At 35.8% G+C, this 14497-nt stretch overlaps 1 protein-coding gene across 17 annotated transcripts in view; it reads left to right on the forward strand.

Moving 5' to 3' along the window:
- PPP1R9A (protein phosphatase 1 regulatory subunit 9A) overlaps positions 1–14497 on the forward strand; it is a 328575-nt gene that overhangs the window by 168448 nt on the left and 145630 nt on the right. For all 17 annotated transcript variants that reach the window (XR_014137296.1, XR_014137295.1, XM_060632500.3 and 14 more), the window contains one exon: positions 6476–6596. Coding sequence is in view for 15 of the 17 variants with exons in the window: in XM_060632500.3 (XP_060488483.3) it covers positions 6476–6596 (121 nt within the window). In the remaining 2 variants the exon portion in view is untranslated. The remainder of the gene's footprint in view (positions 1–6475; positions 6597–14497) is intronic.

Raw genomic sequence — 14497 nt, forward strand, 5'->3', positions numbered from 1 at the left:
CGGGTTCCATGCTTGAGCATGGAGCCTGCTTGAGATTCTCTCTCTCTCCCTTTGGTCCTCTCCCCGACTCATTCTCTTTCTCTATAAAATAAATAAAAATATAAAAATAAAAAAGGAGGGAATGATTGACACAATATTTAGGGTAATGGTTACCGAGGGAAGAGTTATGATATGAGGGAGGGGTGCATAGTGGGCTTTTTGTGTGTTGGTAATATTCTGTGTCTTTGTTAGTACGTGGACATTTGTTTTATTTTCTTCTTTAAACACAACGTTTTGTAGATAAATGTTTTCATAAACTCTCATTGTGTTTTTCATAATAAAAGTTAAATTAAGAAAAATTAAGCTAGAAGAGAACCAAATGAAGTACAATTATTTTTAATTTTTTGAGCAGCCTCCATACTGGTTCCTGAAGTGGCTGCACCAGTTTGCATTCCCAGTAACAGCACACAAGTGTTCCTTTTACACTGCATCCTTGTCAACACCTGTTATCTCTGGATTTTTGGCTGATAGCCATTCTAACATTCTAATAAGGTGGTTTCTCATTGTGGTCTTGATTTGCATTTCCCTGATGATTAGTGATGAGCACCTTTTGATGTACCTGATGGCCATTTGTATGTCTTCTTTGGAAAAGTGTCCATTCACTTCTTCCGCCTCTTTTTAATTGGATTTTTTTTTTTTTTGCTGTTAAGTTGCATGAGTTCTTTATATATTTTAGATATTAACCCCTTATCAAATATTTCCCCCCATTCTGCAGGCTGTCTTTCATTCTGTAATGGTTTCCTTTGCTGTGCAGAAGCTTTTAGTTTGATGTAGTCCCACTTACTTATTTTTGCTTTTGGTGTCAAATCCAAAAAGTCATTGCCAAGACTGATGTTAAGGAAGTTACCTGCTATCTTTTCTTCTAGGTGTTTTATGGTTTCAAGTCTTAAATGTAAGTCTTTAATCCATTTTTGAGTTGATTTTTGCATACAATATAAGATAGAGGTCCATTCTCTTATATGTGGCTGCCCAGTTTTCCCAGCACCATTTTTTGGAGTGGCTTTCCTTTCCCCATGGCATATTCTTGGCTTCTTTGTCATAAATTAATTGACCAAATATGCATAGGTTTATTTCAGGGCTCTCTATTCTGTTCCATGGATCTATGTGTCTTTTTTAAATGGCCGTACCATACTGTTTTGACCGCTAATGCTTTGAAATATAGTTTAAAACCAGCTTTGTTCTTACTCAAGTTTTCTTTAACTATTTGGAATTTTTGGTGGTGCCATACAAATTTTACAATTGTTTGTTCTATTTCTGTGAAAAATGTCACTGGAATTTTGATAGAGATTGCATTGAATTTGTAGATTGCTTTGGGTAGTATGGACATTTTAGCAATATTAATTCTTTGAATCCTGACTATGGACAATCTTTCCATTTATTTGTGTCTTCAGTTTCTTTCATCAATGTCTTATAGCTTTCAGTGTCTAGATCTTTCACCTCCTTAGTTAAGTTTATTTGTAAGTATTTAATTCTTTTTGCTGCAATTGTAAATGGAATTATTTTTTTAATCGCTCTTTCTGATAGTTCATTGTTAGTGTATAAATACCTAAATATGATATAAACTATAGATCATAATACCAACAGAGAATTATACTTTTAAATTCAAGAAACTCTTAAAAAATAAATAAATTGAGGAAACACAAAAAATATGACAGTTAAAGTTGGAATGCTCTTTAAATGTAGTAATTAGTATAAACAATAGAAAACAAAAGATGATAAATAATGTTTTGCTTATATATTTATATTATATATAATTATATAAAAATGAAAACTAAATGTAATGAAAAGCCAAACTGATTCTAATTTTAACATGTTAGAATTGATAATATTATATGTAAGAGGAGGTCAGGTGCCACATACATGTAAAAAAAATTAATAGTTTTTTCTTTATATTTACATTAAGAACATAAATATGAAAATGGGAACATTTCATTTACAATAGCATAAAAACAACAAAGTACTTATTAATCACTAAGGAAAAAGTATTTATCTGTTGAAAATCCATCTTTTTGAAAGATATAAGATGTAAGCAAATAGAAGGATACACCATATTCTTGGATTTTTGAAAAGATCAGTATGGAAAAGTCTCTCCTATTCTGCACCTCTGATACCTATAAATTAATATATAAATTTAATGCAGTTCAAGTTGGATTGAACTTGAGTTGGATTGAAAGTTGGATTGAAAGAGGATTGCATAATGTAAAACTAAATTTTATATGGGAAAATACAGACCTAAGGGAAGTATGAAAAAGAATGTGACAGGTTTTAATTTCTTAAATATCTGAATATAATGTAAAGCCTCTATAATCAGAACAAATCGTATTCATATAGCAATTGATCAGTGGAACAAAATAGAAAATCCAGAGAAAAATGTTAGTATGCATGAGAATTTAATACATGACATGTATGATTTGCTAATATGCCATTGAGGCCTGCGCAGGTCCCAACCTGTCTGTGGTTTGGGGTTGCTATCTGCCTCATAAAGCAAAGTAGAGGATTTGTCGTCTGGGAAGACAAAGTCGTCTTCTCTGGAAAAGCCTCCTACATAGTTGGCTTTGGCTTTGGCCTCTTCCGGGAATAGGGAAAGCAGGGATTGAGGCCTTATGAGTCTGGGTTTTCAACTGAGGTAGAGAGAAAAGACAGTGTTTATAACTAGACAGTCCAGAGTTGGGTATAGTTACCTCCAGGACTCGTTGTTGTTAGCCCAGCCTAGTCATTATGACATGATAGAAGTGGATTTCTTAACAATAAAATAGGGCATCTAGATGGCTCCACTGGTTAAGCATCCAACTTTTGATTTTGGCTCAAGTCATGATCTCATGGTTGTGAGACTCAGCCCCATGTCGGGCTCTGCCCTGAGCGTGGAGCCTGCTTGAGATTCTGTCTCTCTCTCTCCCTCTGTCCTTCCTCTGCTTGTGCTCTCTCTCTCTCAAAAGAAGAGAAAATCAATAAAATAATAATAATACAGTTAAAAAACAGCATAGGGTGTTTTACAAATGGTTCTGGCATAACTGAACATCTGAATGGAAGAATATAAAGTTGGGCACCTTCGTTTTCATTATATAAAAATAACTCTATATGAGTTAATTAGATATTAAAAATAAAGTAATAAGGATTTTGACAAAAACTTAAAATGTAATGCTTTCTTCAATTGCAAAAATACCTGCTTTCTTCTATTGCAAAAATCATGTAGGCATGTGGATGGAAAGGCTTAACCAAAAGAGGATCCAATCAAATCATCCAAAATTTTAAGCTTTTAAAGGCAATATTGTCAAACAGAGGCAATAGATAAGTGATGAGTGTGAGGGGGGAAATCTTCATTGTAGATGACATGGAGTTAATATGTATAATATGCTAAGAACCTTTGCAAATTATCAGAAAAGAAAGATAGGGAAAACTCAGTAGAAAAATTGGCAGTTTAGCAAAAAAAACATCTAATGACCCATGCTCCCATGAATACGAGCTGAAATTTCATGAGCAATGAGCGGAATGCTAAGCCAACATGAGCTTCTTTCCTGAGAGAAAAAAAAAAGCTCTGAGCTCCAGAGTATGGTGCCGGCGTCTTCCATGGAGACACATCCTCACAGTCTTTTCCATCTTTTCTCGGCTGCTTTGCCTGCTTACTTAGTGCTCTGCCTGTCCCTCTGCAGAGGAAGACCAGGTGGCTGCTGGGTTCTTGACAGCGACAGGAATTAGTGGCCTTCCAAGAATGTGGCTCTGGACTTGACCTATGCTTGACACATCTCCCAGAGAGCCGTACAGGGATGAAATCAGTCATCTGGTCGCTGTGGGTTGATTGTATTCTTCATTTAATTGTGTTTGAGTTATCATCTTGTCTTTCGGGTAGTCTGCACTGGAATTGAGGGTGGCTCAAGCTATTACCGCTTTTTCTACTATTGGGTTTACAGCTCTGCAAATCTGTGTAATTTTCCAGTGACAGCAACAAGGGCTGCTAAGGCAGGAAGATAATTTTACGAAAGCCTGAGTTCAGGCAGGGAAAATGCACTTAAAAACTAAGAAATCACTTTCATGCAGGATAGTGGCAGGAAGGAGCTGCTTAATGGCGTGATGGCACAGAGAATCTACATTTGAAAGGAGCTCTTTGAATGTACTGAGCATGGGAAAGTTTCACTTACAGCTCAACATTGGCTTGACAGTGTGATAATTCACAATGAAAAGAAACTCCTATAAATATAGTGAATGTGAGCAAGAATTTGGCTAAATGCTTAATATGTAGCAGCTTTCATATATGAGAGGAACTCTATGTATGGCATCATTTAATGTGGATGAGTCTACAGTGATCGGCTCTTAAAGCAAGAGCAGATGCTCTGGGGAGAAAATCTTGCATGTGTGTAAACACTGTGGGAAGGCTTTGGGTCACCATTCAGCCTCTCACCAACACGAACAAATTCCCACTGTAGCAAACCCTGTGAGTATGATGGATGTGAGCAAGAATTCAGCTGTGCAGCTCACCTTCGTACACACAGGAGAATTCCTGTGGGCGAGAAGAAACTTTGTCCACGTGACTAGTGAGGAAGGGCCTGTAGTACGGATGTAAGTTTCTCTTTCACGAAAAAACTCATTCTGGGGAGAGCCCCTAAAGCTGTAATGAATGTAGGAAAATTTTTAACCAGAGGCAGCCTCTGGATGAACTTGAGTATCTGTACCAGAGACATGACAAGAATAAAACCAGAATGGGAAATCACGTGTGGGCAAACATTCTAAACATAAGGGCTGAAGGAACGTCTACGGTGATTACTTGCGCACTAGTCACCACTGAAGCTCTACACTGGAGAGGTACCTGTGCCTCTAACCAACGTGGAAGTACCTTCATGTGGGGGTCACATCAAAGAGTTCCTCCAGGGAGAACTCTCTATGAATCTTTCTTTAGCACACAACTGAGTAAACAAATCACACTTGTGCTGAGTGGCATGATTTTGAAAAATGTAGAATAAAGATTAGGATTACTAATTGTACTTAGGAACACTTAAAGCAGAAGTCGGTGTCAAGGAGTAATAACCAGTGAGATGAACCCTACTGAAAAAATTGCTAATTAAGAATACTTACAGTATGGGGCGCCTGGGTGGCTCAGTCGGTTAAGTGTCTGACTTCGGCTCAGGTCATGATCTCACGGTTCGTGGGTTTGAGCCCCATGTCGGGCTCTGTGCTGACAGCTCGGAGCCTGGAGCCTGCTTCTGATTCTGTGTCTCCGTCTCTCTCTGCCCCTCTCCTGCTCATGCTGTCTGTCTCTGTTTCTCAAAAATAAATAAATGTAGAAAAAAATTTAAAAAAAAACAATACTTAACTGTATGAAATATTATTGCTAAAAAGTCTTCTGAAAGTGTCAAGCATTCTGTTGACTCTGTGAGCCAGTTTTCCTTTAACAATCCACGCTGCTGATTGATCGGTTAGTGTCAGTTTTTCTATGCAGCTAGCTAATACAACCATGGTTACAGAGACTTTGAGGCTATCAGAAAATAACTTTGAATGTTAACCCAAAAATGTGGAATGCGAAATAGTGTATCTTTTATTTCATTGATGTGAAAATATGTATGTTCACAGAAAAGACAAATGGAAATGTGGATAAACATACTATTGTCAATGAATTTAAAAACATATTTGTCAGTGTTGTTCACAAGGCAAGGAACATGGAAACAAAAGAGAATGCCTGTCAGTAGAGAAGTGGTTGGATAAGTGACGACACCATCTCACCAGGATATATTATACAATCATTAGAAGTGAGTTAAGGCTGTGTAAGTTGATATCCATGATATATCATTGAATTAGAGAATTAAGCTGCAGAGAGAACTAGGTATAATGTGATCTTATTTGTATAAAGCAAGTAGGAAGGAAAAATAAGCCATTTCATAGACGCACACATACATATATGTACGTGTACTTGTATTTATGCATATATATATACATATACGTTGTAGTTGTTGATACTTTTATATGCTTGTATAGTAGGACTAGGGAAAGTCATGAAAGACACATGCCACCTGATTAACATGAATGGGGATATGAAACAAGTAAAAGGGAAAAGACCACATGAATGAAGGGGAAATTTTAGATATACTAAGATCACATTTATTTAAAGTAATATATGTGTGTTTTGGTATGTATGCTTTTGTGTTTAAAATATTATTTAGAGAGGCTGTGTTTTAAGGCAGATCGATTACTCAGTAATCCAATTATTACTTTTTCTTGGGATGACAATGAATAGCCACTTGCAGTAATAAAATGAGATTAAACCCACAAGCCTTTTGGGGGGTCTTATTTGATATCTTTCCTCCGCAGCAATAGAAAAAAAATATTCTGCCAAGGCAAGCATGTCCTATAGTCCATAAAGAACAAAATTAAAGGCAATAAATAAGTCTCACCAGCTAATTTACATATAAAACTTAGGTTGTTGTGGTTTTTTTGCCCTTTTTCATAGATGAGGATGGACTTGGTATAAGCATTATTGGAATGGGTGTTGGAGCAGATGCCGGGCTTGAAAAGCTGGGAATATTTGTCAAAACAGTAACAGAAGGTGGTGCTGCCCAGAGGGATGGCAGGTAAGCTAACTACTATCATGAATAACTAAAATCTTCTAAGAAATTTTTTTGGGAATTTCTTTCAGTGGCTTCCTTCTTCTGATTTTTTAGGACAGAATTTTGGAGTGTGTCTCGTAAAAGGAAAATGTTAAAGCCTTTGAATTACTTTATGATTTGTAGGCAGAATACCTGCTTTCTTCAATGTATGTTAAATAAATAGGTGGTTGGATCTATCATCAGTATCTCTCTACCTTTGATATGTATTCATTCATCTGCCTGGTGGGAAGTGGGCAGAAGTATGGGTGTGTATTATAGAAGGATATGTACTGTGGAGATGAGCATTTAGTGTCATTTCAGAGATATCAAAACAAATGGCAATATTTTTGGCACTTTTGAGAATGACAGAGGTAGAAGGAAAAATAGGAACCCTAATTCTGCAGTGATGGTAATTCTGGAGCTAACATTTCTCAAAATGTATTCTGACTAAAAACAGGTTCTTGATTGCCAAGTAAACTTGTGGAATTAAAATCTCTCAGAGAGGAATCTGAGAGCCTTTACTTAAACACCCACTTTGGGTAATTTGGATGCATGCCAGCACATCAGATGATTGTTGTTTTATGTCTTAGCTTTCATCATCTCAAGCTACAAGTATCTCTAAAGATTTTGATTAAATCCTCACTCTAGGCTCCTGCTGCATCAAGTTGGGGCTGAAGCAGAGGTTGGCTATAGAAATAAAAGTTGATCCAAAAATATGAGTGCCAGGGGCGCCTGGGTGGCTCAGTCGGTTAAGCGGCCGACTTGGGCTCAGGTCATGATCTCGTGGTCCGTGAGTTCGAGCCCCGCGTCGGGCTCTGTGCTAACAGCTCAGAGCCTGGAGCCTGTTTCAGATTCTGTGTCTCCCTCTCTCTCTCTCTCTCTGACCCTCCCCCGTTCATGCTCTGTCTCTCTCTGTCTCAAAAATAAATAAACGTTTAAAAAAAATTAAAAAAAAAATGAGTGCCAGATTCAAAGAAATGTTAACTTATTTTTTTAGGAGCACTTTGATTTTTTTTCAAGGTTTAAGCATACATCACTTAACCATCTTATCAAGAAATGATAAAACATGTTGAAAATCATTTGCAAATCTCTGGTGAGACCCATGGTAGCATTATTTCTTTTGTAATCCTAAAAACACATTGATATACACAGATATTTTCCAAGTGGAACTAAATTGATTTATTTAAATAGAAACCCACACCAGTATCATCTCTTTTTCCGTGAGGCAAGGGACCACATCTCAGTCAATAGCCTCATTTGTATTCCCATAACACTTGAACAGAGAAGGTCTGAAATTAATCTTTTGCGTGAATGTTCAGTTGATTGAATGTGTATCACACTTAAAATAAAGAAAGTGAGATATTAATATTTTGTGTAAAAAAGTAATTTGTTAACATTTCCCCCTTTTCAAGTAGTTATGGAAATAACCCTTTACCCTTTGAAGGAATTATATGATGGTAGTAACAAATATTTCCCATTATTAATGAAGAAACTTTCTTCCAAGTGAGCTAAAAGTTGTTTGTAAGATCTGTATCTTTTCTCTTTAAGTGTCACCAAACCTTTAAAAGCTTTCTAAAATCAGAGGGAATAATTCTTATTGTTAGCATCCAAACAGTATGAAATTATTATGAACCATCTGTCTAAATGGGTCACAAAGCCAAACCAAAATACGAATTGATTAAAAACCAAAAAGGTAGAGGGGCGCCTGGGTGGCTCAGTCAGTTAAGCATACTCTTGGTTTTTGGCTCAGGTCATAATCTCAGGGTTTGTGAGTTTGAGCCCGCATCAGGCTCTGCACTGGCAGTGCAGAACTTGCTTGCGATTCTCTTTTCTACCTTTCTCCCTCTGCTCCTCCCCAGCTCGCTCTCTGTCTCCCTCTCAAAATAAATAAATAAACTTTTTTTTTTTAAAAAAAGAAAAGGTAGAAAATTTTGCATTTAGCACTTAGTCAGTTGCCATTGTTCTAAACTTAGATCTATTTGTTTTTCCATCACTCACTTTTAAAATTAGGTTTGTTTTTTCTTAACCTGTTTACTGATTTGTTGTCCTACATAGTTTCAGTATTTACACTGATGTGAGAAGTTTGCTTTATAGGTCCCAGTGTGTATTTTCTTAGTCCTTTTAAATGGATGTTTACCTAGTACAGTAATCCTGCTGTTGTTACAATAGATGCTTAATACATGCCTCAGTGAATATATTAAGAGAGGCAATTTGATGAAATGAACAGAATCTTTGGGATCATGTGACCAGCAGTCTTAATTCTATCCCTTCTACTTACCGGCTATGGGATATTGAACAAATTACTTAATTTTCATGTTAGCTACAACTGCAGCATTGTTGTAAGCATTAAATATGCTTATGTAAATTAAAGCCTTCCACAGTGCTGTTTGCATATGGAACTTTTCTTGAATGAAGTAGGAATAAAGTAGGAATTGAAATTTATTGAAAAATAGTTATTATGGGAAGCCTTATGAAAAACTATAGAAAGATGTATAAAATATGCACAGAATTGTTAAGTTTTAGAGTTCAGAGGAACTTTAGAGATCTTTAAATTCATACTTTTCATATTATATGTGTATAAAAATTGAGGAGATCTATATAGTCTCATTATTAGACCTATGGCAGTGTTCACAACTTTTCAATTATATTATTATTCCCACCATTAGTGGTATGCTCATTTGCACAGTATTTAAATATTCTTTGTTGTTTAAAATTTATCAATATAAAAATTTACAAAGGAACAGTTGGTTGCTGCCTACAGTTAATTTTAATAATTTTTTAAAAAGTTATGTGTACTCATGGATATAGAAAAATATTATATTAAGGACTTACAAATCACTGTGATTAGTGTGATGCCATTCTTGTGTGGATATGGTTTCTATTCATCCCACCCAACTTCTCTGTCTCTCTCTTGTTCTTTCTCTCACAAAATGTAGAATTAATATACACCAAAGTATTGAATGGCTCTAGTCTGTGTGAGATTTTTTAAAAATTTTAGTTAATATGGAATATTTAATTTTTCTATAGAGAATTTGTAATTCTTGTATATGTATTTTAAATATTTTCTTTTTTTAATGTTTATTTATTTTTGAGAGAGAGAGAGACAGAGCATGAGCAGGAGGAGGGCAGAGAGAGAGGGAGACACAGAATTGGAAGCAGGCTCCAGGCACTGAGATGTTAGCACAGAGGCCAACGTGGGGCTCAAAGTCAGGCACCCCTATATATATATTTTGATCTACAATTAAAAATAATAAAGTTATCACCATGTGGCTTCAGGAAAGTTGTTCTTTACACTCCAGTTATGGACAAAATTAATGTTCTGGATTAGATGTTCTTTGTAATTCCTTTTAGCTTTAAAAGTATAAAAAGTCTTTTTTTTTTTTTTAACCTTTCTAGCTTGCTTTAGCTTCTTAACTCTATTTAAGAAAATGATTTCAATTTATTCTCAGTTTTGTCACATTTCCTTCAAGGGATGTTAAATAAACAGACTTATAGACTTACATAGAACATTGTTTTCTCCCTCCTCCCTACTTACTGCCCCTACACAAGAAATCTTTTCTGTTGCGATTGCTTTTACCCCTTCTAAACATCTCATAAACACACCATATTTTGAGCACTTTAAAAATTTTGCCGTGGATATTTTATCTCCTGCATTACCCAGGATGCAGTTAAAAAGTTTTGAGTCTTCCTTACTTTTTGATACTATCTGTGTCCTACATTTGAAATTTCTCTTGTCAAGCTTTTCATGCCTATCTGTACCTTTTCATATGATGCCTGAAACGCAGGGGGTACTCAATAAATATTTGTTGAATGAGTTAATACTTGTGTGTTAATCACTTTCAAAACATTTACTTAGGCCTAACCTTTCTCTCCCTTCCCTTCTTTTGCTTTTCTCTCCCTCCTTGTCTTTTTTGTGCTGGCCTGCTTCTTGCAGAGTAACTTGCAATGTAGCTAAATGACATGACATGATAGCCATTTCCGCCATCTGTTTTAGTTTTAAAGTTTTAGTAAAATAATACTAATAATAAATATTAGTAATAAGTGATGTTCATTAAGATTAATTTTAGTAAACTAAAATTAATTTTTAGTGAAAATAATATTATGAATGATACCATTAGGTTTTGCTGCCATGAATTTTATGGTCGGTACACAGGACGCTAATTATTTCTCCAATCCTCTTTCATGAATCTATAAAGCAAAATCATCTTTATAACAACACAGGTGAAAGTGCTGTTAGTAGAATAAGTCATGTGGATGATAACTGACAAAAGATAGTAATAATGCTGTGCTAAAGAAGCAAATTAAAAATGCACTTGGGATCTGCTTTGTTTCTGGCTCCTGTGTTTGTTTCTCAGGCTTTTGCATATCAACATTTTAGAACACCGTCCTGTTCAGTTTTTTTGAAAAAGTTATCAAATGTGAAATGACGGTTGCTATGTAGTTTACCTTCATTCAAGCCTTTCAAGGTTTTCTAACCATTTTAATTGTTTTTGACCAGCTCTAGGGTAGCACCAACACGTAAAACAGACGAAGAGTTCTATTCTTAGCTTTCCCTGCAGTAGACACTCCCTCTTGCTCCCTCTGCTCCCTCAGGCAGGGCCCATCTGTGCCCCTGAGGCGCCCTCCAGCCTGGGACGACCTGAATGGAAACTGCCGTTTTAATTGTGTCCATCTGTCATAATTCCTTAGCTGATGGTTTCCTCTCGGTGCACACACTCTTGTGTCACTCTTCTCGTCAAATATTTTGCTTGTTCGCCCCTTAGAGAGTTGGGATATTACTGCTTTCATATGGATGTATTTTCACATACACTTACAACTTCAGTCTCTGGCATTTAGGGGAAAACTCCTTTGACCAGAGTTCATTAATGTTGCTCCAGCTGGTCTCTCTTTCACTCAGCGTTGGTTGCTGTGTTTACATAAGCCCTATGAGGTAGAATTTTTGTTTTTGCTTCCCCTTCCCAGATCTATCATGTCAACAGATAACCATCCGGTAACATTAAACAAACCCTACCATTGTCCAACTTCTATATTTTTGTTAGCCTTACCCCCACTGGTTCTGGGTGTTAGGTTCAGAGTGGAGGGATACCGGAAACAGCATTGAGGTTGAAGAGCAGGAGCTTGAACACTGTTGTTTATTAGCACATGGAAACGATTACCAACTAGCCAGGTACGTTCCCCTAAACTCCATTCCAGTAGGCAGTGTTTCCAGGGAAAAACAGGCTATTTCCTCTGCTATTCTGGAGAATTTTTGGAAAGCCCAGATTATCTGCCTTCTTTGGGCTCTGGGATGGTCTGATTCAGAGATCTGTCCATTTTAATTTTTACCACCAGGACTCCTCCCTTGTCTTTTTTTTGTGCTTCTAATTATGCACCAAGATTTGAGAGATTATCAGTGTTACTGTGCTGTGAGGAGAACCTTTTTCTCTAACATAATAACCATTTATGTATTAAATACTCTTCTGGCTTATGATCTAGTGGGTTGTAGGGTCAGTTTACGGCGGCAGTAAGTCTAAATTGCTACCCTTTCTTTTTAGCCAATAATTATTTCCCTCATCCCCTGTCCAGGCTTCTTTACGTCTCCTTTTTCTTCCGCTCATTTTTAGTTTCTTAGCTTTGTTTCCCACTTAATCACCACAGAGTCTACCCCTGTAAAAAGGTCAATTAAAATACCTCTCAAAATACCATACTCAACAGAACTTCCCTCTCTCTCTCTCTTTTTAAAATTAGAGGTAGTTTTTATTTCCTTGGTGTTTTTTATTTTATTTTATTTTTGTTATTTGTTTTCATTTTTTTTCTGTAATGAATGTATCACTTTTGAATGAAGAGTTTTTAAAACAGGTACTCTTTTAATGAAAATAATAATCAAACAGTACTGAGCTCTCTTCATTCCCTTAATGCTGCCTGTATTGAGGCAGGCATGAAGAATTATGTAGGATCAGGAACCTGCATTTTAATCATGGGATGCCTCTTCCCCACACTGGTGTGACTGCAGAGAGCAAATCTGTGCCAAATATCTGTTGTCACTGTCACTGATGCACGGAGTGCTTTATAGATAGCTTGGATCACTTCTGTCTTCTCAGAGACCATTTTCGGTACTCTTGATTCCTTTGTGAGATCCATATTTCCATCTCATATTATTTTCCTTCTCCCTGAGGGACTGCCTTTAACATATTATCACCAGATCTGGTGGTGGTGGATTCTTTCAGCTTTGTATGTCTGAAAAATTCTTTTTGTTTTCCTCTTGCTTTTTAGGATATTTTTTTCTTTGTGTATAGAATTTTAGATTAATAGGTATTTGTTTTGTTTTGTTTTACCTTTTAGTACTTTTCCTAGACTTTTTTGCTTTCTGATTTTAGGCACATGAGTGCATGAAGAAAAGTACATGTACACAGATGAATTAAGAAAATGAGAAAGTGCTATAAATGTTGTTTTATTTTCTGCTTATTTAAGTTAATTGTATATGACAAGCAGTGTAAAATTTCCGTTGACAAACAGAAGCTCAAAACTATGTGTGTTAAGTCCCCCTGTCCTTTACATTTTTTTAAAGAAAATGCCTTTTTTTTTGCCTTTGGGCCATAGGTTATAGATCATTGAGTCCAGAACCTTGAGTTATTTTATGGTTATGCACATATGTGTTTTTAATAAAGAACATGGACTATAATGCCTTCAATCTAAAGGAAAACTTTTTAGACTATCCACAGTCACTATAAAATGCTATCATTAGTTGTCAAATTAGCATTTGCTAATTTTAGAAAACACTTTAAAGTTTTAATATAGTACATGTTCATGGTTGAAAATTTAGAAAACACAGAAAAATATAAAGGAGAAAATAAAAATTTCAGTAATCCCACATCTAGAGTTGACCACTACTAAAATTCTGCCAGTGAATTTCCTTACAGATTTTTTTCTGTGCATATTCTGCTTTTGTTTACTTACTTAAAATTAGGATTGAGATACTATCTGTTGAGTACTTATTATATGTCAGGCAATCTCCTATGCTCTTTATATTTTGTAAATTATTTATTATTGCTAATAGCTTTGATTAAATACGTATCATTGTTATTTCTGTTGTATATATAAGGAAATTATGACTTTTCTTATACAGTCACAGCAAGTAAGTGGCAAAGCCTGGCTATAAATCTAGCTTATCTGACTTTAGAGGCTATACTTAAATAATACATTATGTTATATCACATCATTAAACACTTTTGTACAACAGACTTTAAGAGTGTATCATGCTATTGTATTATATATGGAAACCATTTACATATTGTTACACTAACATCTTGTTTCAAGGTGTTGATCAGGTTAGCATTTTTATATAAAAATCATAGTGAATATGTCTGATTATTTCTTTGAAATTACTTCCTTAGAGTGGAATTATTGTGTCAAGGCGCATTACTTTTTAAAAAAAAAATTTTTTAATTTTTATTCAGTTTTGAGAGCGAGAGAGAGGGAGGGAGGGAGGGAGAGAGATAACGTAAGCAGGGGAGGGGCAGAGAGAGAGGGAGACACAGAATCTGAAGCAGGCTCCAGGCTCTGAGCTGTCAGCACAGAGCCCCACTCGGGGCTCAAACTGAAGAATCATGAGATCATGACCTGAGCTGAAGTCAGATGCTTAACTGACTGACTCACCCAGGTGCCCTAAGGTGCCTTACATTTTAAATGCTTTAGAAACATGTTGCTAAGCTGCCCTTCAGAAAGGTTGCTCAGTTTGTACCTCCTTAGCAGTGTTAAGAGTAGTCTATTGCACTGAATCAAGACTGAGTATCGTTTTATAAAATCTTTAATACATTGATAAGCAAGATATTATCTTTAAATTTTAATTTCTTGTTTTTGAGCTTCTTAAGATGTTTACTAGACACATCTTTTTTCTGCAAATTATT

Source organism: Panthera onca, chromosome A2 (assembly GCF_046562875.1).
Source record: "Panthera onca isolate mPanOnc1 chromosome A2, mPanOnc1 haplotype 2, whole genome shotgun sequence".
Classification (NCBI taxonomy): Eukaryota; Metazoa; Chordata; class Mammalia; order Carnivora; family Felidae; genus Panthera; species Panthera onca.